This window comes from Sciurus carolinensis, chromosome 5 (genome assembly GCF_902686445.1).
Source record: "Sciurus carolinensis chromosome 5, mSciCar1.2, whole genome shotgun sequence".
NCBI classification, from domain to species: Eukaryota; Metazoa; Chordata; class Mammalia; order Rodentia; family Sciuridae; genus Sciurus; species Sciurus carolinensis.
Window position 1 is genome coordinate 163,099,321 of NC_062217.1, and position 25,098 is coordinate 163,124,418.

The 25,098-nt window shown below is 38.9% G+C and overlaps 1 protein-coding gene across 2 annotated transcripts; it reads left to right on the plus strand.

Moving 5' to 3' along the window:
* Positions 1–314: 314 nt before the first annotated feature.
* On the plus strand, positions 315–25,098 carry LOC124985071 (pancreatic triacylglycerol lipase-like). Of its 2 annotated transcripts, XM_047553444.1 has the most exons (13): positions 315–343; positions 472–517; positions 1,684–1,838; positions 5,810–5,932; positions 7,801–7,935; positions 15,253–15,364; positions 16,653–16,772; positions 16,878–16,997; positions 17,494–17,612; positions 20,262–20,391; positions 21,425–21,533; positions 22,121–22,285; positions 24,989–25,098. In XM_047553444.1, exons 2-13 carry the CDS (start codon positions 472–474, stop codon positions 25,050–25,052), a joined length of 1,398 nt encoding a protein of 465 aa, XP_047409400.1. In that variant the 5' UTR covers positions 315–343; the 3' UTR covers positions 25,053–25,098. The 2 variants fall into 2 exon arrangements, with proteins under 2 accessions (XP_047409400.1, XP_047409399.1); XM_047553443.1 differs by lacking the exon at positions 315–343 and having other exon boundaries at positions 466–517.

Consider the following 25,098-nt stretch of genomic DNA (forward strand, 5'->3'; position numbering starts at 1 on the left):
CCGGCTGCACGCTCATCCCAGCCCACCCCTGATCTGCACCGAGAAGCACAAAGAAACAACAAGATCCTTCACCGCAATGACAGGACAGTGATTCTGAGCACTGTATAACCACGTCGAAAGAGACTTTCATACCTGCCACTTTCTCATCTTCCCATGAGCACTGTGGAAAACTACCTCGCCTATCAATACGGGCTTATCTGTGATTAAAATTAGAAATATGTCCTTGGAACCTTCTCTCTTTTCATGCCACTTTTCCATGGCACGGCTCAAAAAGATAAGGTTGCCTATAAAAGGACCTGTCTGTGTTGTCCAGCTGTCCGTGGAACCTGCCGGATCTGCCACGGTGAGTGGGGAACGTGCTTTCCAGGCTAATTTATCAGATTTCACAGATCCCACCATGTTCTCCAGAGATGGAAGTGATCTTTCCAACCTCATTCTGCCAGACTCAGCTTCGTTTTTGTCTTTATGCAGATGCTGCTGCTGTGGTCGCTGGCCCTGCTGCTGGGAGCAGTAGCAGGTAAGAAAAGACACTGGGCTGGACTTGGAGAGTCTCGCTGCTTGGTCTTCTCCAGAGGCCTTGAGGGCTGAATTCAAGGCATGAAGGGGACCAGGAGTAAAATGAGCAAGGTGCAGGATTAAGAGCTCAAGATCTTGAAGTAGTTTTGCCAGATCAAATCTACAATGTCCATCTAATGCTGCATTTGAGAAAAGCGAGAAATAATCCAAAGAGTGAATCACTGACATATTTATATAAAAATTTTCCTGTTTAACCAAAGTTCAAGTTTGACTTGTAATTTTCATCTGTGAGTCTAGCAGCCCTAGCTTGGGTTCAACAGAAGGGTCTGAACACTGATTCAGTTTCCTACAACTCAATGACCCTGAGCAAAATCCTGAGCCCCTCTGTGCTTCAGGGTCTTTGTCTGTGAAGTGGGGAAATGACGTCACCCCTCTCCTTGGCTGACCGAGACACTTAGGTAAGATGAGTGGACCATCGTGCCCAGCAACTGGCCCATGGGAAGATGTCGAGGGACGCAGTCCCCGAGACAGCTGCACTCTTACTCCTGCTCTTCATGTGCACTTCTCCTCCGGAGCCCTTCCTGGAGTTGTCCCTCTATGCAGTAGCATGCCAACCAATTGGGTGAAATCATGCATGTTGATTGTTTCTGAATACCTTCTTCATCACAGGAACCCACAGTGGTCCTCAAATCTAGGTCAGAAACTGACATGCTCATTCAAGGTGGAGATATGGAGTTCAGGCCCTTGCCTGAAACCTGACCTCACACCCAAAGTGCAAAGCCACAGGGCTGCCCCTGGGAGACAAGAGCCTCAACACATGTCCACTGCCACCACAGTTAGGACACAGGCCGCTCCATTCCTGGGCACCAGTGGCCCAAGGATGACATCTGGGTCGAGAAGTTCAAGTGAGTCCCTGCCTGGGACTGAGCAGAGACACAGGACTGTGAGGTGGTCCCCTGAGGCAGCAGGGAGGAGCAGCAGCCTGTCTGCCAGAGAGGCATCTTCTTCTGAAGCTGCTTTGTGAGAGTGTGAGTTGGAGGGTGCTTGGGAGAATGGAGGGCGACCGTGTGCCATGAAATGTAGTCTGACTCATATTTTGGTTGAGACACTATTGACGACAGCATTCTGGTTCAACTAATATCCTTGAAACTCTTCTGGGTGGTTCAGGAAAAGAAGTTTGCTATGACAGACTCGGCTGCTTCAGCGATGACTCCCCATGGGGAGGGACCTTGGAAAGACCCCTGAAAATGTTGCCCTGGGATCCCAAAACTGTCAACACCCGCTTCCTCCTGTACACAAACGAGAATCCAGACAGCTATCAGGTAAGAATCCTATCTTGGCAGCACTCTCTTCCATTTCTTTTATGTTGTGAGGCTATCTCTTCACCCATTCTCTGTTTCTGTGACAGAATAGTTTAACAGACTGGGTAAACTGTGTCACCAACTTGATATTTATTTGGCTCCCAGTACTGATGTAGGACAGAAGAAGTTGGATACCCAGGGAATTTTCAGGAAGCAGGTTTATGGTCTACAGGGTCCAGAGGACTATTACCTTAAACATTCTCTAGACCAAGAGTCTGGAAATTCTTTGACCTTTTTACCCAATGGAAGGGACTTGAAGATTTACATTACAAGTGCTTTTTGTTCCATTTTTTTTTTAAGACTAGACAGAGATTTTACAAGTTTTTTTTTTCTTTCCGTAAATCTGGCATTTACAAAAAAGAGGAACTGACAATCCATAATGCCTTCTGCAGAAGTGTTGTTGTTGTTGTTGTTTTTTTCCTACCTGATATCCTATGTAAAAAGCTTTCTGACAGAGAGAGGAACTTCTATGTTACAAATGTGATGGGGGTTTCTGCTTAATTGTGGTAAGGGTATTCTGGGTGGGGGGTCTCTGGTCTGCTTCAGTACCAGAGGCAGGGAAGTCAGAGGTTGAATGTGGAGATTGGAGGGGGCTTTCCTGGTGTATCACAATGTAGCAAATGGCATCACATAGTGAGAGAGGGGACGAGAGACGGAAGGAAGAGTGGGACGAACCTGTGCTTTCTATGCTCCTGCAATTCTCCACTCTTGCCACAACCATGGTAATGCATTTGTGACAGCGGAGGCCTCCTGACTAACCACCTCTCAATATAATCCCAAGCAAATTAAATTTAAACATCCATTTCAGAAGGGACATTCAAACCATTCTGTTCCCTCTCTGACTCCCCCCAAATTCATGTTCTTCTCTCATGCAAAATACATTCCTTCCTGTAGCCTTAAATGTCTTAGCTTATTCCTGCTTCAACTCAAACATCCAAAGTTCAGACTAAATAGACATGGGTGAGACTCAAGGCTCATCCTGATTCATCCTGAGGCAAATTCCCTTAAGCTACCAGCCTGTGAAATCCAAACTTCTCTATTTCCAAAATATATTGGTGGGACAGGCCTAAGATAGACATCCTGTTCCAAGTCAAAAATAAGCAAGGAAAAGAAGGAACAGCCCCCCAGTAGGTCCAAATCTTCTAGTGAGGATAACATTGCCTTGAGACTCTAGTCTTTCACTCCAAGTGCCACCCCCTGCACACAGGGGTATAGCTGGGCCTCCAGAGCTTGGACTGCCCCACCCCATGATTTGCTGGGCTTGTTTCATGCTCTCATAGACCACTGCCCTTGCAGGCTGTTATTGCACCCCGGGAGCTCTGCAGTGCTGAGGTCCCTGGGACTCCCCCACCCCCACAGCTCCACTAGGCATTACCCTGGGGGGGGTGGTTCTCTGTGGTGGTTCCACCCCAGTGACATTGTTTTTGCATGGGCCCCCAGGCCATCCAGTGGAGGCACATGCCCTCAGAGACCTTGTATGCTGTAAGCCTGAAGACTTAACATCACATGGACACCACCAAAGTTCACTGCAGGTGCCCTCCATAAAGGTGACCTGAACCACACCTGGGCCTGCTTGAACCCTGGCTGGGAAGGCCGAGGAGCAGTGGGGTAGAATGGGGGAACAGAGACCTGAGGCAGCACTGGGCAGCCGGCCCACGAAGGGCACCCGGCCCACGAAGGGCACCCCAGAACTACCCCAAACCATTTGCCCCATAGAGTTATGGTGATAGAAACAGCTTCAAAGATCTGAGCAATGCCTTGGGGACCATTTCCCATTGTCCTGAAGCATCAGACCTGGTTCTCTTCTCTCCATAGTAATCTTCTCAGAAAAAAATGGTCACTTGGTTATATACTTCTTTTGCTCTTCTAATGACCCCTTTTTACTCTCTTCATGCCCAGTATGCAAATTTTCTGAATTTGTCTGACTTCCTTTTTAATTATGAATTTCAGCTTTGGCCACTTCTTCCTTGTGGCTCCTCATTCTATATAGAAGTTAAAAGCAGTCCTGTAGCAGCCTGATTGATTTTCTTCTTAGATATTTCATCTGCCAAATATTCTATTTACTGCCCTTAAGTTCTGCATTCCATAAAGTCCTAGGACATGGATACAGTTCAGTCAAGGTTTTTGCAACTTATAATAAGGATGGCCTTTACACAAGTTTCTATTACCTGACCCTCATTTCCACCTGAGACCTGATCAGAATGAACTTTATTGTACATACTTCTCTCAACAGTCTGGTCCTGACCACTCACACAACCTTTAAGAAGATTCTGACTTCCCCCGTAGCTGTTCTCTTCTGCAGAATGTTCACCAGTACCATTGTTCAAGCTCTATTAATGTAGAACAAGCTTTTTCTAGCCTGATCCTTCCAATTATTTCAGCCTCTACCCATTACTAAGTTCCAAACCAGCCTACACATTTTTCAGGAATTTTTATAACAATAACCCCACTCCTGGCACCAATTTCCTGTTTTATTTAGCCTAATTCCTGGTGCTGTAATAGGATACCATGGAATGGGTAAATTATTTAAAAAATAGAAGGTTCTGAAGGCAGGAAGTCCAAGATCAAGAATCTGCATCTTGCAAAGATCTTATTGTTGTGCCATTAGATAGAAGAAGGTTTCACATGGCTAGAGAACATGTTGAGAGAGAGAGAGAGAGAGAGAGAGAGAGAGAGAGAGAGAGAGAGAGAGAGAGAGAGAGAGAATGGTAAAGACTGAACTTCTCCTTTTATGAGGAGCCCACTCCCACAGTAACCATTTCCACAATAATGGCATTCATCTGCTCCTAAAGGCAGAACCCTCATGACATCTCTTAAAAGTCCCACTTTGAACATCATCACAATGGCAATTAAATATCAACATTTTGAAGGGGATATTCAAATCACAGCAGATACTGAATATTCAAATCTTCTAAGGAGAATTAGATGGTGAAATGAGCATCTCTGTCGACTTTCAGGGAAATAAGCATAAGTTTTATTTTATTTAACTTTATAAATGGCCCATTAACTTCATAATGACTTTGTATTACTTCTCTGATACCTTAGCAAATATTCTAAATATGGGGGTGGGTACTATGGTTTGAATGACTCTTCCAAAACTCATGTCAAAATTTATTTGCCATCATGATGATATTAAGAAGAGGGACCATTAAAAAGAAGAAGAAGAAGAAGTGATTAGGCCATGAGGGCTTCATCTTCAAAAATGGATGAACATAGTTCTCATAGTAGTAGATTCCAGGTAAGAGCAGTCCAGTTTTCTGCCTCACGTGCTCACTTGCCAATTCAAAGTCCAACAAGGGAAGACAGCACCAAGGCCCATGCCATGTTCTTGGGCATCCCAGCTTATATAACCAGGAGACGAATAAACTTCTATTGTTTATAAAATTATCATAGCAGTAAGAATGGACAAAAATAAGATATACATACACATTATACGTAAATGTATATCCCATACATATCTTATATATATGTATATCATACATAAAAGTCATTATATATGATTTAAAATCTCATGTTACACAGTCATATAATCTCCTGTTATTGTATATATCTATGAAATCTCCCAGTATTTTATATGTATAATGCACATATTTATACCCATAGCATATATACAAATGGGAGAATTACATGTATCATATATGCATGCATGTACATATACATTCATACAAATGCACACACATGGACATTCATGCACACACAAAAAGCCCTCCATTATGTGGAGATAAGACCTTATCACTGATATCATAGCAGACATTTTATCCCAAATTAAACCACTAAAAAAAATTTTGTGATGCCTTTAAAGTAACAACTCGGGGATGATTGTGAATAGCGTGGCTGTCCTGGGTGACCTGTACTCCCGAGGATCCCTCATATGAGTGGTCTAGAGGATGCTAAAAGAAACTTGACCTGAAACACTTTTTTTCCCCAAACAGCAAATCACTGCAGACGCTTCCAGCATCAGGAGCTCCAATTTCAAAACAAATCGAAAAACCCGCTTCATCATTCATGGGTTCACAGACAAGGGAGAAGAAAGCTGGCTGGCCAACATGTGCAAGGTGAGGCCTGCTAAACTCTGAAGGGAAGCTTGTCTCAGGGGCAGGTAAGACACTGGCCCCAACCACGGAGGACAAATACTGGTCCTTACCACCCTGGAGGATCCTGTGACCCCTGCAGAGCCTCAGTTCCCAAGGGAGGCGCAGGAGGTGGTGGTGGTGACTGGGGTCCTGTGACAGCCAGGGGCAGTAATGTGGGCAGGCATTTGGTGGCTCCAGAAAGTGGTTATTTAATAACAATTCCAGGGGTGCTAGGAACTCAAGCAACGGAAGTTGTCTAGCAGATGCACCCCGCTGTGTGCTCATTAACTTTTAATCTTCTCAGGAAGAGCTAAAGAACTCTCTTTTACCCAAACTAACGCTTTCCCTTCCATCTTCACTGGTCCCACTCATCTCTGGTAGCATTGTCTTGAAAAAACCAGTGAGTTTTCATTTTTGTCTTCTGTTGTTTCAGCAGAAGGGATCCTGTTTTCTTTACTTTGCTTTTGGCTCCGTTGCCAGATAACAAAGATTGAAAAGGCAGCCAAATAGAAAAAGTTTTCATAGTCACTGCTAGTGTCTGAGGAACGTTGATTCATTTATTTGCATATTTCTTCTTTTTTTTTTTTTTTAAACTAAGTTTCTGTGGCACCTGTGACACAAAGCTGTGGTCATTTCCTCCAAAGTGTCAAGAAGACACAAAGGTCTTCCTAGGCCCATTTGACTTCCCACCTGTCTTTGACCCCAAAGGCAGAACAGAGTCAACTCCGAGCATTAGGTAATCATGGAGACAGAGGAGCACACTAGAGTCCATTCACCTCTTACCTTTAGAAGCAATCTGTAAAACCACAGCCTGCCTTCTAAAATACTTTAAACAGCAAAGAAAAAAATATATGTGATTCTTAACTGAAAGGGAATATAATTTAAGATTGACTATTCATTTTTTTTCTAAGATTCCCAGAACAAATTATTGTTTCTTTTTTTATTTGATTTGACTTTGGCAATAATGTTACATAATGATAAAAAATAATTAGTGGATTAAAATTGATGGTAAAAGCCCTGGATTCCAACCTAGACTTTATCCGAGTTTACCATGGCATTAGTAAATTGGTTTCCTCCTTTGGATTTTTTCCTTCTATAAAGCAAGAGTTGAGAGATGATTTCAAAGGTTGCTTCATTATTCTTAAATTCTTTGGAGAAAGTTGGGAATATACAAAAACACGCACTCAAACGATTTCTACCAGAACTACTCTGCATGAAACCATAATTGTGCTCCAGTAGGTACCTGGCAGGCTATGTTTTAGGTGAAATAACGTCAGTGATGTGCAAAGAAATTCCCTCATCCAAACATATGATTAGTCTTTTCATCATGAAAAAGCCTACTCCTTTACCTTCAACATATGTATTAAGGGTTATGGGGTCCTGCCTGTCTCTCCACTCATTCAGTAAATGCTTATTGAGCACCTATTCTGTGCCAGGAACTGTTCAGGGTACTGAGCATGCAGCAGTGAGAAACAGGCAATGTCCTCAGGGGCGCTCTAGCAAGGGACAATGTAGTATTATGGCATTCGGGATGTTCTAATGAGATGACCCAATCTACATTGTCTGATACTGTGGTCTGAATCAGTTGTCAATCTATGCTTCCGTTGCAGCAGAAATCCCAAGAAACCAGCTCCCTCGATGGCCACACTTCCAGTCTGGAGCCAGTCTTAAGCTTTAGGAGGGATTTCTTATCCTTTACAGACTTGGCCTTTTGCTCATAATTTTGAAGTTAAAAGTGACATGATACTGTACAGATCGGGGGGGAATTTGTCCTGGTCCTCAAATGTGTTAATAAGCAAATAATAATGGTCTTGAATTACGTTGCCTGTTTCTTGTGCCTCTTGCATCAGAACATGCTCCAGGTGGAAAGTGTGAACTGCATCTGCGTGGACTGGAAAGGCGGCTCCCGGACCGGATATACTCAGGCCACCCAGAATGTCCGAGTTGTGGGGGCAGAAGTGGCCTACTTCATTGATACTCTTCAGGTAACTACTTCCAGATTATTTAAAAACTCATTCACATTGCTTTCTGGGTTCTCTTTCCAAAAGAAAATTGTAGATATGCCAAATTTCTTGTTTAAATTTATTTTTTAACTGATACAGAAAAACAAAAATTGTACATATCTACAGATCACCTTGTGATATTTTGATACATATATACATTGTGTTGTGTTCAAAACAGAGCGAACATATAGCTCATCAATCATTTCCTTTTTTGTATGGTTCAAAATAATTTCTTCTAGCTTTTTAAAATTTATGAGCACATTATTATGTATATTCACCCTACCAGAAGGTCTTATACCTATGACTTAGGACCTGGGGACCAGAATTTCCCCCTCTCTCCCTGCTACTCTTTCCAGCCCCCAGTAACCATCCTCCTCCTCTCAACTTCTGAGATCAACTTCTCTATATGCCACATCTGGAAGTCATGTGATACTTTTCTTTCTGTGACTGGTTTATTTCATTTAATATACTGATCTCCAGTTCCATCCAAATGACAGGATCTCATCTTTTTCATCACTGAATAGCATCCCACTGTGTTTATGCTCACCCTTTCTTAATCCATTCGTCAGTTGATGGACACCCAGGTTGTTTCCTGGGTGAATAGTGAATAGTGAATATAGTGAATAGTGAATAGTGCTGGAATAAACATGTAGTGCAGATGTCTCAATTATACCAATTTCGGTTGCATATCCTTTGCTTATGTGCGGAGTGGTGGGATTATTGGATCATATGAAGGAACATTTTTGCTGTTTTCCACCATGTCTGTACTGATTAACCTTCCAGCAACGGTGTGCAAAGGCACCCTTTCCTGCACATCCTTGCCAGCACTTGTTATCTTTTGTCTTTTCGGTACTGTCCATTCTTACTGGAATGAGGTGATAGCTCATTATTGCTTTGATTTGCATCACCCTGATGACTAATGATGTTGAGCATTTAAAAAAATATATTTCTGTTGATCATTTGTGTGTCATCTTTCGAGAAATATCTCTTTAGGTCTATTGCCCTTTTTTACATCAGATTTTTCCCCTTTTTTATGTCTGCTGTGTTGCTTGAGTATCTTCTGGATAGCAAACCTTTGTCAGATGTATACTTCTACAAATATTTTCTCCCATGTAATCCCATTTGGACATTTCTGCTTTTGATTCCTGTGCTTCTAAGGTATTGTCTAAAACGTCCTTTCTCATGCCAAATCCTAAATTAATTATGATAATTGACAGACTTTTTTTTTCTGCTGAGATATGGCTTTCCCATTAGTTAAAAAGAAAAATGAAAAGAAATTTAGATTTGGGTGTTGTCAACAAACCTCTTTAGGTACATAAACTAGTTTTTGCTTTTTTTGTAAGTAAATTTATTCAAGCAATTATGCAAATTATTTCTAATGAATTCCACCAGTATTTGTTTTAGTTTTGTTATTACTAAGTATACATGACAATGTCAGCTTTGAGATTAAACTAGTTTTTTTCTTTTTTAAAGAGAGGCATGATGGGGTAACAACCTAACCTGATTAGGTAGCCTAAAACATATAAAATGTTAAGTGTGAATATAGTTAAGCAACTGCTTTCATGATGATTTTCTGTTCTAAATCCTTGCTCCATCAACTCTGCCTAACAACCCATGCCTTTCAAGGTCCTCTCTATATAGCAATAGGATAAATAGAGGCCTTTTTCCATCAGCTTAAAAGTTTAAACTCATTTTTATTTTTCATTATAGTTGTGGGCAAAAACCATGAAATCACTTACTCTGAAGGGACAGTGTTTCTTAAAACATCAGGCTTTGGAGTTTGTTCCGGTGGTCCCTACCTTGAATTCTGCAATACTTGAAAACATTCCAAAGAGATTTTCTTTAGAGGCTGTGGACCTCCTCTGCCCATCTTTGCTCTTATTTGGGATCTTAGGTTGGATCAGGAACCATGTTAACACACAAAAATAGATTAACAGGGGAAAAGCATACAGTTTTTGTTAATTTTTCTATGTACCTGGGAACACACACAAGATGGTGACAGCCCAGAATATTTACATGTTTTGGACAAAGAGACAATTTTTTTTGAAGAAATGACAAGACAAAGGAGTGTGGGTGAGGGCTAGTAAATTCCAGTGGAATTAGTAAGAGGTATACAAAGGGACGTAAACTAGTGGAGGAAAGGGTTGTTTCTGTAAGTGTATTTATCCATTGCAGCATCAACTCTCAGACGCTGGTGACAAGAGAACTTCTCATGTTGGTTCAAGGAAGGCAACTCTCTTCCAGAACCTTGTATGTTTTCCTATAGGAAAGACAAAGCAGTTCAGACAGCCCTTCCTGCAACTGCTTCTCTGGGACCTTCGGCTCAAAAATATTTATGCCAAGGAGGCATGTGGTAGGGCACCCTTCTGGTTTTTTCTAGTCTTCATTTGAGGCTTCATTTTCAGAATGTTTTACACGGCAAGAGCCAACTTGGTAGCTTTTCAGAGATTTGGATTAGGGGTTCTGATATCAGAGATGGGTAAAGGGAGAGAAAAACAGACTGGAGTAAGCAGAAAAGACCAAATTTGAGTACAACATCCCATATCTAACTGAATTAGTCTCTTAGTCCTAAAAATAGACCAATTCAATTAAATATGAAAGAATCGTGTTTCATTTTTAGGAGCTGGTACTGAACTGAATGTAGGATCTCGTTAACTTTAGGTCTCTATGGGGTGCAAGCATACAGGTCATAAATAAGAGGCATTTCTACAGAAACAGAAGAAAAATAAAGACCAATGATAGGAGTAGTCTATAAATTAGTCTCTGGTTCAGGAGGAAAGCCAGAGGAGAACATGTTTAGATACTGAGCTCGAAATGTCTTCAGTGGACCAGGGGCAGGTAGTAGCAATAGGACATTTTTTAAAAAATTATTTACAGTTTGAATGTCAACCAGTTTCTTCTTCAGGAAGACAAACAAAAGCATTTCTATTTATTTTGTTTTTAGTGATTCCTAGTCAGAAAGACAGGAGAAAATTGGAAATATTAGTTTGGGGATTTGTAGCCAGATACCGGAGGAAACCAAAATAATTCAGGATTTAGTCCAATTTACAGGTAAATAATAAAATCTCAAAAACAAAACAAAACAATGAGCTAGAATCTAATAATACATGCACTACACGGTTTTGTTTTCTCTACATAATCATATTTACCATATTTACCAAAGATAATCACAGTGATTTATTTGCAAAATAAGTTTAGTCTCATCGAACTTGGCATGATTACTTACATAAGTGCAACAAGAATAGTGATTGACTCTTTTTGAAAATTCTTTGTTGACACTTTCGATAAGAAATTTCAGATTAGGCACTTAAAAGCCTCTTGAGGCTAGGAAGCCAATCCAAGAACTCAACTGCAAATTGTGACTGATGGATTCTTTTCTCCTCAAGGTTCCCCTAATAGCTAGAGGTGCCTGGGTTGGTTAGGAAGAGACATTCTTTACTCATCACAAAGCAAGAAACACTGTAAGGGAACTGTGTATTTAAGGAACCAATGCAGTATTTCCAGGTTTTTTTTTTTTTTTTTTTTTTTTTTTTTTAACTAGCTCCATAAAATCAACCTCAGTCACTTAAAGCTGTCTGGTCATATTAAAAAATATGACATTGTAGTCAAAGCCTTGATAATATGACTAGAGTTTCCAAGTCTGTCCTGTTGCAGTGAACAGATTCCTAGTGAACTTGTGCCAAGAATCATGCTGCCATAAAAATACAAAAATACATGAACAGTTTCTGAATCATGGAGGGATCAGGTAGGGAGAAAAAATGAATGTTTCAATTGTTTATGTATTTTACCAAGTTGCCGTAATCTTTAGATAGCTTAAAATAATTTTTTCTTTCTTTTTATTTTTTTGAGGTTTTCTTCTCTTTTATCAATTTGAAAAACAACATATAGAAAGAATCAGTAATTTTTCAAACAAAAAACTCATTGAAAAATCACAATCCTTCATTAGTTTGGTTCCACATAATTAATTGATGCTCTGCTTGGTGTTGAATTAGCCTACTGGTTTCATGAACCTATCACTTTCTTTATTAGAGTTCTTGAAATTTTTACCCATTCTAATGGTTCTTTAAGTTGTGTTCTTTAAGTTGTCAGAAACCTATTTTCATAAGTACTTGTCAGAGTCTTTCATGAATTCGCTTGAAAAAAAAAGAAATTTGGGATTGTAACTGATTGCAAATGCTGTTAGAGAAGAACCAGCCTAAAAAGTAACTGTCTGGGTACAATTGAATACTTAGAATGATCCATGGTTTAAAATATGATGAGAGTTCATAATAATAATTCACATGTAAATCCAGTTATTTCCAAGTGTTGTGATATGCAGCATTTTAACTTACCAAAATTGTGATTGATAGCATTATACCAAGACATATCATATTTCTAGGAATTTCATAGAGCTTCTGGGACACATATTAAAAATATATCCATTCATATTTTAAAAGTATTTTTAGTTGTAGATGGACTTAATACCTTTATTTTATTTATTTATTTTTATGTGGTATTGAGGACCAACCCCAGTACCTCATAGGTGCTAGGCAAGCACTCTGCCAGTGAGCCACAACCGCAGCCCCATATATACATCCATACATATTTAACGCAAAGAAGGTGAAACATCATTTCTTATATGCCAATGTTTTCCAGGTAATTTAATGCCAATAACCCTAGTTGGCTTACTGTCTATCTTTGGATATTGCAGGGGACCTCTGGAACATCCCCCAAATTAGTTTCAAGTCAAAAAGACTTAATTTAGAATTTTATTTGGAGAAGTTCGCAAAAATTTTCAAAAGACTGACAATACTTAAAAATAAACAGGATCACAAGTCATTATAAAACGATAGCCAGTCATTTAACCAAAATGATAACAAAATATTTAAAAGGCATGTACAGGAAGTCATATTGTTATGAAAAAAAACTTTACCTCTTTTCAGTTTTCTTAAGTAATCAAAGCTCTACCAAAAACAATGCAAAGCACAGAAAATTATTTTGAGAAAATACAGAATCTCTTTCTTCTTCCTCCCCCAGATGAATTTAAAGAAGAATTTTTATTACTATTATATCACTACCACAAGAAAATTCTGGTTAAATTCTTAGTTTTGTATTGATATACTTTTGATATTAAGACTCATTTTTAAAACCTTTATGATAAATGTACTCAACTTTAGTCAGTTTGGCCACACAAGATATTCTCTCTCTTTCTCTCTCTCTCTTTCTCTTTCTCTCTCTCTCTCTCTCTCTCTCTCTCTCTCTCTCTTCTCAACTTTTTATAATCATTCAATTCTATCTGTAATAGTCCTTTCTTTAGTTAGTCCGAAACTTTAAATAACCTTTAAATTAGACAATATTACTCTTTTCCTTAATAACAAAACACATCTTGTTTTCCTTGTGAGCTTTGCATACAGATATGGTTTTTTAAAATTGTTTTTAGTTGTAGATGGACACTATACCTTTATTTTATTTATTTTTATGTGGTGCTGAGGATGGAACCCAGTGCCTTACACGTGCCAGGAGAGTGCTGTACCACTGAACCACAACCCCAGCCCTAGATGTGGGTTTTTTGGATAGTTTTAATTTATTATGAGATAGAATTTTAATTCCTAGCAGTTGTGAACCAAGTTCTGTAGACTAGTGCTATTTATGATTTCTAGAAATTGTGCTTCCTCCAAGTGCAATTTTTAAGCTTATTCATAGAACCAAATATCTTTAATTTCTTTGTAATAAGAAGCCAAAAATAGACAAAATTAAACCACATATTCAGTAATTAATGTTTTAATGTTTCATCTTAGTCAGAAATAATCTAAACATTTAATAAATATCCATATTTAACTAACAAAACTTTAAAGTTATGGTTACCAAATATATTGTTAAAAATATCATTTTAAAATTTGCATCTTATATGTTACTTAATTTACTTGTATTTAACAATTAACTCCTCGAAATTAAATGAGGCATTAGACAAAGTGAGTTATCCCCTTTAGCTATTTTTTAATCAACCATTTTTACCACAAGGACATGTCAGGCGAGCACCACAAAAGCAAGAACCCTGAAGTTAAATACCTGGGCACTTTGCTGAAATACACTCTGTTTTCATTAAAACAAAATTAAACTAGCTTTATTTATCCAAGATTACTGAAGTCACATGAGCTTGAAAAAATATTTGGGTAAATTCCTATATCTGTCAGTTTTAGCTATATTTAATTTACAAGCATTCATTTATCTGAAAACCAATTTGAATATACTTTCTTTGAAGGATTTTATATTCTGTAAAAAACCATAAACATATGTGTAAACATAAACCTGCAGGCAAAACAAAGACATCACAACTTTCATTTAACATGTTTAGCCATGAAACAGGTGTGATAATACGAAGCTCATCATTTTGTAAGAAGGACTGTTGGATCCAAACCATGTTTGTTATTTTTTCTTTTGCTTTTTGTTTCTTTTTTTTTGCAGATGGGACAAGTTAAGTTTACCTGTTGACGTGGCTAAAGACTTTTAGTACTATTACTAGGAAAGACCTAAGATTTTTCATTTGCCTGTTGTTCAAATAGTCAAAAGTAAGGCCAACAAGAAAGGACGCAAGCAGAGGAGGCAGAACATATAGTTAGCAGCAACTGGAGAAGAAGGGTTTCAGTCCCATGAAAAGTTCCCATGAGACAAGCAGGATTTAATTAAAAGAATTACAGATGGAATATCAACTTTCGATTGCCAACTTCTGAGTATGCAGCTCTTTTTAAAATATCCCTTTCCTTCTCTATATTTGCCTATTAAAAGTCCAGGGAAACTACTATTTAAATTTTTCCCTCTTTTAGTGCAGGACAGTCCCATTTCCAATGTCCTGACTTTTCACAGTATCTGCAAACATCCTGAGATGAACAGATGAGGTTTGAGTATTGGTAAAACTAGAATCACTTCTAGAGATGCATTCTACTTCAGTAAAGACTCTATTTGCAAGATAAGGGCAGTTGTTTTTAATTCCTCAAAAAAATTGTGCTACAGTCTGAGTGACATCAAGGGACTGTTTGAACATCTAATTGCATCGGATTAGGGTTTATTTTCATAAATTTATTTACACACGTCTGTTGTAGCACTAATTCTCAGTTACTTGTGACAAGGGTCATCTTCTTGTGTTGTATAGGAAATGCATCTTTTTATAGGAACTTTTATGGCTTGCTCTAAGTAAGACAAGACAGTTCATATAGTCCTTTCTGCAACTGTTGATTCTCAAATGCCTTCAGCTCAAAAATATTTATGACAAAGAGACATATTTTGGGATAACATAGTCTGGTTTCCTCCACTTTTCAACAGTCTCAGTTTGGATATTCACTTTCCAATGTCCATGTCATTGGCCACAGTCTGGGTTCCCATGCTGCTGGGGAGGCTGGAAGGAGGACCAATGGGGTCATTGGACGAATCACAGGTTGGTCATAAAAGCAAATCTTCTAAATGAGACTACATGTGGTCTATTGGGATCTAAAAGGGAATACGGGAGGGAAATTTGGTGCCGTTTCCTTTTTATCTTGTCAGACTTTCTGAATGGCCCACATGATCAGAAATCAGGCCATGCAATTTATTGACTCTTGGTCTACAGTATCCTCTTTAAAATGCAAGTATATTTCATGTGCCTAAAATGAGAATTGAGAACATCTAGAGACCTTATTCACCGGTGTTTACCCAAATCCCATGAATAATATAGATACCAGAAAATAATAAACTATATGGAAATAAAAGCCACAGAATTCAAATGTGTATAATTTATTGTATTCCATTTCATAGCAATGGTTAATAAGCCCAAATTTTATCACCCTCAGAGCTGGGGGAACTGGGGCAGACAGTCAGGCTGCCCTGGGTTGCCAGTTTTGGTTCTGCTAACAGACTTCAAATACTATTTTGCAAACCCCAGACTTGCTACACTTAGCCAGTGGGTCACATGTAGGATACCCAAGTCCTAAAACAAATAGGATGTGATTATTTTGAAATTTCCTGAGGAAAGACCACTTTCCTCTTAGTCTCCCAACATCTTTGTTGACCTGGTGATTCTCTTTTTAATACTGTGCATAAGTTGGTTATATTTGGATTGATGGGAATATTTGAAATTTCTGTTAATATTCTGCAAAGATGTTCTTCCAGAACATTCTTTCCCATCATTTGTAAGTACTTACCACAGCCTACTCAGCCATGCACTGTGCCACAGCAGACTATGGACTCCATGGCCAGGAAAGTTGTGGTTCTTGTCCTATGGAAGATACAATCTAGTGGGGACTCAGCCTGAACAGCATTTGGTTCCATGTCTGCCAGGTCTGCCTCTTTTATAGTAACTGTGCTAGTGACCAAGTTTCTCCTAGGAACTAAGCACTCATAAGTAGTGGCAAAGTTTATAGTCTGGGGAAATTCTCTTTAAAGTAATTAGCAAACAAGAAGCAGGTTTCCCTTCTGAAAACACTAAGGTAAGAAAGAACTTGTTTATTATATTGTTACATTGTGTGCATATATGAATATGTAACAACAAATTCCATCATTACATACAACTATAACGCACCAATAAAAAATATGGGAAAACAAACAAAAAACAAGAAAACAGAACAGAAAGAACTTGTTTATCTCTTTCCATGCATGACTCATGATTACACTCAGGTCTGTAACTAGTGAAAAAAAAGTGAACACACATGAATAATGTCATAATTAATGACACCCTTTATTTACTTTAGGGTTGGATCCAGCGGAACCATATTTTCAGGATACACCTGAAATAGTTCGACTGGACCCCAGTGATGCCAAATTTGTAGATGCAATTCACACAGATTCTGCCCCCATGGTTCCCAACTTAGGTGAGCTCCACTTGTTCTTCTAGAAGGTTTTAAGTCTACACATTAGAGCATTTTACAGCGTCTGTACAGTAACCAAAATATCCCCTTATTTTAAAAATTCTTCAGGATTAGGAATGAGCCAAACTGTGGGTCATCTAGATTTCTTTCCAAATGGAGGAAAAGAAATGCCCGGATGTCAGAAGAATGTTCTCTCTCAGATTGTTGACATAGATGGAATCTGGGAAGGTAAAATCATTATGTGTACAAGGGAATTTTCATTGGGGGAAGTCTGCCTTTTGTTTTGCTTTCTAATTGTACAGGGGTCACATTTTCATATGTCAAAGGGCTTTGAACTGCCTCCCCACAGTACAGGTTCCCATTTGGACAAGCGGGCATGAGGAGACTGTGGGAATCAAAGTACATTTGCAGTCAAATGTGTAAGGATCTGATTCAGGGAATATATTACTAAGTGGCATTTATATCTATGTGGACCAATCTTTTTTTCCTCAAGCAATTTTTCCATTTCATTTAACAAGGGGGCATTAACTATTATAACCTAAAACAGAACTTAATTTCTGAATGCTTCACAAATCATAAATATACTTCATAAATGATTTTGTGGGATGACCTACATGAGTTCACACTAATTAGAGAAACCTATTCAACAATTATGTTCTGCTCAAGACAGTAACTTGGAAAAATAAAATCCATCACTGATGTGTGATCATGCCTGATTTCACAGGAACTCGTGACTTTGTGGCCTGTAATCACTTAAGAAGCTACAAGTACTATACTGATAGTATTGTCAACCCCACTGGCTTTGCTGGATTTTCTTGTGCCTCTTACAGTGATTTCTCTGCAGTAAGTACCCACATTTCTTTTAAAGAAATTTGTGACTGTCCTTCTCATGACTGACTTGGTTCACTGTAATGACATCATTCAAAGAATGTTTATGTTTTTATTCTCTTAATCTTGGAAATTTATTTCAATCACGGTAACCCTGTTACCTATCACTTCTCTATGTATCTGGTAAATACTCCAATTTGTTATAGAAATAATCCTAAACAACTACAACGACAACAAAAAATCTAGTCTCTGGACAACTGAGGTGTGTTTATAGGAAACTGTTGAACTATACATTTTCCTTGCATGGAAACTTTCCTTAAATGCTGACCTTTTAAACTTTAGTTATCAGCATGTGAACATTTCTGTGCATTTTCATAATACTCAATATTTCTTTGAGCTTTCATCTTGTTTGGGATTCTCTTGATAGCTAAACTAGATTCTCATGTGTGTTCTTGAAAATGACATATCTAATGTACATTTTTTTTCTCCACAAAATTGGCTTTTCTTCTCCCTATAATTTTTTTTTCAAATCATTATTTCTAACTTATGCCATTCAATAAAGAAAATTTCAAGTGGTATCCTCATTACCAAGGAGACATACCTAGTAGTTAAGAGAGTACCAAAATCCAAGTTTCACCATTAAATAACTCAATGACTCTGTGCGAAATACTTCCTTAAAGTAGTTTCTTCATCTATAAATGTAAATAATAGTGATAGACTCAACATATTTGGTGGGAGAAGTTAACGACTTTGATGTATGTTAATTACTTAACCTGAACTAAAATCATAATAATTATCCTTCTGCTTATGATACAAAAGGGGTCACATGTTTTATTCATAGTATCTATACAGTAAGAATATACAGTAAGACAAGAAAATCCCCGTCTTCAATCTTTGTTTTAATTCCTATTTCTGTCTCTTTCAATGCCCAAATAAAGATAAAACAAAGCAAACAAAAAACCTTTAGGACTCATTCAGTTAAAACAAGGTCATATTCAATAGTATAAACAAACCTTTTAGGTAACACTCAGCACTTTCATAAAAATAAGGTCTCGGTCTTGTATATTTCTCTGCCTTTGGACCCCCTTTCTAAACTTCTCTCCAGGAGACAGTGGGGCAGCTAATCCTGGTAGTGGAGGTGCCAGTGGTCAACATGTGTACCCCAGAGGAAACGATGTGGGACGTCCACTGGTGCATGTCTCTTGGGTCCTTTTGGATTCTGACCCATGTCCCTGTCTGCCTTATTGATGGGCACACTCATGGCATCGAGAAATGCAGTCTGGAGCTTGTCTACTCATGGCTTTGGTGAAAAGGTCATCCTTTTGACCTTTTGACGAAAAGGTCATCCAAAGAGACACAGATGATCTGTTAAGAAAGGGAATTTATTTGGGGTAGTAAATTGCAATTTGAGGAACACAGTTTCCAGTAGAAAACAGGATGTGTCCATTAGGGAGAGGGGTTTCAAGGGTCCTTTTAAAGTTGGAGAAAAAAGGAAGTTTAAGTGATTTACATAGGTTGTTTGTAAATAATTATGATTGGAGAATAAATTAATTTCTATAGCTCATTTTACCGACATGGACGAACTCAGATCAAACCATACTTTTAGGGACAAGTTTAGTTTTTACAGTCACCAGGATTTTCCTTCTCAGCAAATAACTTTCTTTTGTCAAGTCAGCAAGTTCATAAAGTGGTCACCTCAGCCCAAAATGGAGTCTGGGTCACACTTCCATCAGCTTTTTTCCACACAACTTTGGCCACTTCTTCCTTGGGGCTCAGTCTCCCCTTGGCTTTTGCAGGATGCTGAGTCTGAGGCTCTGCCGTGTGTCATCTGGTCCACTGATTCAGGAATCCACCACCTGCCTTTACTGTGGAGTAGCTTTCCCCTCCACATGGGAACTGCTTGTCTTTCCAACTCTATTCTTCCCTCTCCATTCCTTTTACCACCAACCCTTGGCCCAGGAAGAGAGGATATTGTCCCATAATGTATCTGTGTTCTCGAGACTCTGACTTCATGGTTAAACCTTAATGGCCAGCTAGAGCATTTTCTCTCCAGGTGGGGAGAATTCTGAGATGTGAACATGCAGTTCTTGATATGCTAAATAGAAGCTTTAAAAAAAAATGGAAACTGTTCTCTTTTTTTGAGAAAAGCCTGACTTTGGGCCTGCTGTTCTGACACTCCTATGGGCATCAGAAGCTGATGATCATCTGATATTCTTTCTTATGCAATTTTTCTAAAATAAGTTCAAAGGTTGGGATGCAACTCAGTGATAAAGTGCTTGCCTAGCATTCTTGAAGCTCTGGGTTCTAGCCTAAGGACCACAGTCAATCAGTTAATCAATAAGCAAGAGCATTCTAAACACCTTGCAGACAGATGAATACCTTCAGGCAAATAGGGCAACTTAGAAAAGCAAAAGAGAAAAGAAAATACATGCACATAAATTCTCCCACTTGTCTGGTTATTATTATTACGTTACCCAACAGTGAGATTGCTGATTTATTCTTGTGAATCATGAGATGCACTGCTAACCTTTGCTGAGACACTACTGGAGTCCCTTTTACCATCTGAACAGAATTCACTTTAGAATATTTGAATTGTCACATAGAGGGAAAGATGATGTACTATTGAAAGAAAAAACATTCTCATTCATCATTTGTTTTTACCAGAACAAATGTTTCCCCTGTCCAAGTGGAGGATGCCCACAGATGGGTCATTATGCTGATAGATTTGCTGGGAAAACAAGTGGAGTGGGTCAGAAATTTTATCTGAACACTGGGGATGCCAGTAATTTTGCACGTAAGTTTCCATTTTATTTACCTTCACTTCTAAGTGTATGTGTTTCATCATGTCCATTGGTAATGTGTGAAATTGATGTTCTGTACGATGTGGTAAATTGCATGAGACTGCTCCAGGTAATGACAGCTGATTTGGGTAGCAGAGCAGAGTGTGGGGCTTCCATGGGACAAGAATAAATTTCTTCACAGTTGATTCTGGCTGAATTCAGAAGACTTCCTATGTTCCAATCTCTTTGAATTCAGTCAAAATTCCAGTCATATTCAGCAGAATTGTTGGGGCTTTGTACAAAAAGAAAGGAATTCCAGAGAAGGATGGAAAGCAGTTGACAGATTCAAGAGATATTTAGGATGGCAAGCTCCAGGTGGCATGGGAAATGGAGGGCGTAGGGATGAAGAGGCTTGAGAATAGACTCCTGGGTTTCTTTTCTGGGCAAGAGAGGAAGAAAAGGTGACTGGAGTGAAGGATATTGTAAAAATAAAGATCAATGTTATCCCATCCTCAATTTGGTTCATATTAGCGCTTTTAGTTTTGCTGTTGACTAGTACCAAGGGAACTGCCTTTCGGTTGCCAAAATTGGTTCATTTCCAAGGACAATGAAAAACTGAAATAGAGAATTTTTTAAATAAGTAGAGAGTATTTAGACAAAAGCATGATAATACTCTAAAATTTGGTGATGGATGAGAATAAAACAAACTGATGAAAATGTCACACTCTGCTATTTTTCCACAACCTTTTAGCATAAAGTTCTTGGAACATTTATGAGCAAGTTACTATATTAATAAATTGAAAGCAAAATATACGACTTGGTCCTTTGACTTAAAAACACTTCAGGTTTTGGACATCACTCCCCCACCCCACTCCTCAGTACCTGTCCTTTGAGCACTGTTGTAAAGGAATGTCTAACCTATTACATAGAAGTAATAGCACCCTATATAAATTACTCCAAATTCTGTGCTAGTGGGGTCCTTATTAACCTGTTTCAAGTGGGTCTCCTCTACAAGTTGACATTTTGCCAAATTTCTCCCCCTTGAAGGTTGGCGGTACCAGGTAGCGGTCACGCTTTCTGGAAAGACAGTTACAGGACATATCTTAGTTTCCTTGTTTGGAAGTGGAGGAAACTCCAAGCAGTATGAAATTTACAAGTGAGTAAAGTATCACTAGGCTTCTGCAGTGGTAAAATGCTGTGCCTGTATGATGTATGCTATCGACAGAAGAGTTTGTTTATTCTTTATTCTATGGGAGTAGAGTGCTATCACATACAATAAAAAGAAATATATTCTTTCAGATTGGTACCTTAATACATTTCAGAATGCAGTTTCTAAATTTTTTTCTCTATTTCCTGAGAAAATTCTTAATGTTTGCTTTGATGCCTAATATCTGAATTATCAATAGTAAATAATTATTCTCCCTGCAAAAATCTGAGAATGGTGATAAAACAATAATAATATTAATTGTGAAAGGATAGTAACTAAAACATGTTTGCAGTTTTAATAAAGAAGATGACCTGAAAGGAATATGAGTCATCGGTGGCAAAATCTACCACTGAGTTAATGTGTATGTGTGGACTTATTTAATGCACTAGGATGAGAAATGTTCTATTAATCATCTTGGCTAGACATGTATTATAAACTGCTTTTAGATATATGTATGTGTACATTTGTATTTACATGTATGTTTGTTATGTGTGTGTTTTGATATGTTCAAGTATGTTACTTTCTTATCTCCTCAGGGGCTCTCTCCAATCAGGAAAGACTCATACTAGTGAGTTTGACTCCGATGTGGATGTTGGGGACTTGCAGAAGGTTAAATTTATCTGGTATAACAATGTGATCAACCCAACACTACCCAAAGTAGGAGCATCTACCATCAGAGTGGAAAGAAACGACGGGAGAGTGTAAGTAATAAGAATCCAAAGGGCCGAGAAGGCTCAAGTACTGTTCTCCATTTTCCCCTAAAATTCTCCTTTAAGTTAAACTTCCTACCGTGCTTCACCTGTGCCCCAGCCACACCTGCTTTCTAATGCCTTCTGTGTCTTTAGGAGAAAGTGCAGTACTTTAAGAAAAGCAACCTCACAGATTTGTAGTCAGAGTTGTGTTATCTGATGCTAATCGTTACAATGAGAAGCTGGCTTCACGAGATCCTAAGGGGAAAAGAAATTCATTGAGAAGATGAACCTTTTGCTGTGTATGTCATCAGTGTGTGTCTCCCTCGAACTTCATGGGTTCAACAAATTGCCACTTAAATTGTCAGGAACTCGTTTAAGTTTTCGGGGAGCAGAAGCATGTGCTCCATATCACTGGTCTTCTTAGTGAATTCAGATACCCAGGAGATCAGTCCTTCCCTCTAACCGTGACTGGGCAATGTGTTAGACAAAGGGTGGGTTCCAAGGTGAACTACCAGAAAGGGTGAACGGATGATGGTCGCAACAGTATCAATTTTAGTTCCAGAGGTTGTGAGTGTTGCGCCAAACTCTGATACAGAGAGCAATGCTTCGATCTCAGCCCATTTTGTCCTCTTAAAAACCCAACGAAGGGACTTCTTCTTCTGGCAAAGGTGGAGTGAAGATCCCACATTCACCTTCACAGAGGAAGCAACCAAGAATTCAGGCAAAAAATTTTTTTCTGAAAAAAGAAACAACAGTTTTCGAGACACCGCATATTAATCAATAAAGGGTACTGATGCCCGATAGATAAAAACAAACAAACAAGGGGAGCCTGAACACTGCCCCAGGTCACTGACTTGAATTTCCGGGGTGAGGCCTGGGCAGGAGGAATGCAGGCAACGTCCAGTGGACACGTTTGAAGTAAAAAAGACAAGGTTAAAAAACAGTGAATCTAGGGCAACTAGACGTTATGGTGCAACCAACCAGACAGTAGAGGATTTTAGAGGGGAAATCCTAGAGTTCTAGAAAATCCCTTGAGTATCCTGCGCTGTACTGGTCGGCTCATGTGTGTGGGCAAAGTCTCCATGGCCAAAGAAATAATCATTTGAAAGGATTGGAGGACACAGCCCAGTGACCTGCACTAATAGTGCTTGTTTCCACCAACCAGACTGGAAAAAGTTACAATGAAAGAGTCATGGAGTAGACCATGTAGGACAGTCTTCTTTCCTATGGGAAATGGTTAGTGTAGATTCAGCAACACTTGATGTGATCAAACTGTTTCCAAATAACTGCATCTCAGAACAAAGCTAAGTAAGATTTATAGAGATACATAGTTATTCAGAGCTAACAAGATAAAATCCACAATATCTGAAATTAACTCAAAGATTCCCAACTAAAGAAGCAGGACAAGACATCTATAATGAGGAAAGTAATCAAAGAATTGGCACCACGTCAGCACTGACACAGATGTTAGAATCAGCAGGCAAAAAGAAGTAAAGCAGTGAGAAATATCTATTTTGTTTTGTTCAAAAAGGTCAAAGGAGACATTGCATATAGAGAGAAAGATCCAAATTGAACTTCTAGGTATGAAAAAACAATATTTCACTGGAAAAATACCCTGAAGACAATTAACAACAATTCAGACATTGGAGAAATAAAGGTTAGTGAAGTTGAAGTCATAAGAGAAAGCATCAAAAATGAAACATGGAAAGAAAAAAGAACTTCTAATAGGCAGAGAACATCAGTGACCTGTGGGAAAATCTATAACACTAATGAATTTGTCTTTGGAGAACACAGAAAAAAATACACTTTAAGAAATAAAGCCTCCATAATTATCAGACTTGGTGAAAACTGTAAACCAATGAATCAAAAAATGAAGGAAACAACACCAGCACATATCAAATCAAATGACTCAAAATAAGTTAGAAAGATAAAGTCTTAAAAGTCGCCAGAGAAAAAAGACACATCTCATACAAAAGTACAGTGTGTCCCACTCCATCCCCCCGGGGCACGAATCATCCCTGTGTCCGGTGTGTTAATACCTTACACACCACCCACTCATTAGTTTAGCTCTTTGGGTTATCAGACTTGACCGTTGATATATTACTGTGCTTGGGTTCAAGTTCTTCTTATTTTACTTAATACCCCAAAACACAAGAGAAGCCATCAGACCACAGGAAGGGAAATTACAATAAAGAGAAAGTAATTTTTTTCTGAACACTTTGTATGGGCCAGTTACTTTGCATATGCTAACATATTTTATTAGAGGAAATTAGCTCCAAAACATCTGAAACATTGTTTAGTCTAATGAGAAAAATGGGTCCTTTCAGTTCAATTACTGAATTAAAATAAGAATGGCTAGCCACCATGAGGACCTTCAGAGCTTCAGGCAGGGCTGATTTCTTGTGCTGTTGGCTCTGCTCTTGGTTGCGTTGGTTAAGTGCCAGCTGTTCAGCAGCTGCTTTAAGGACATAACAAGGGAGCTCTTCTTGTCCTTTGGCACATCCATCGACAGCTCCTCTCTCTGCTGCTTGCACAACTGCAAAACAAAATCGAAAAGGAGAACTCAGTCCTTCAAGAAGTCTTCCCTCAATGTTCCGCCTGGGGCACAGGGTGCGCCCCCCACCCACACGGAGGAGGGCAGTGGCTGTCCTCATGCTCAGCACTCCAACTAGTGCCAGGAAGATGTGACCTATTGCTGTTTTCTCTCCCCAGGTTCACATTCTGCAGTTCAGACACTGTGAGGGAGGACGTGCTGCTCACCCTCACCCCGTGTTAGGAGTCACTGGATCTTACTGCTAATAAAATCTAGTGGTGAAGCAATA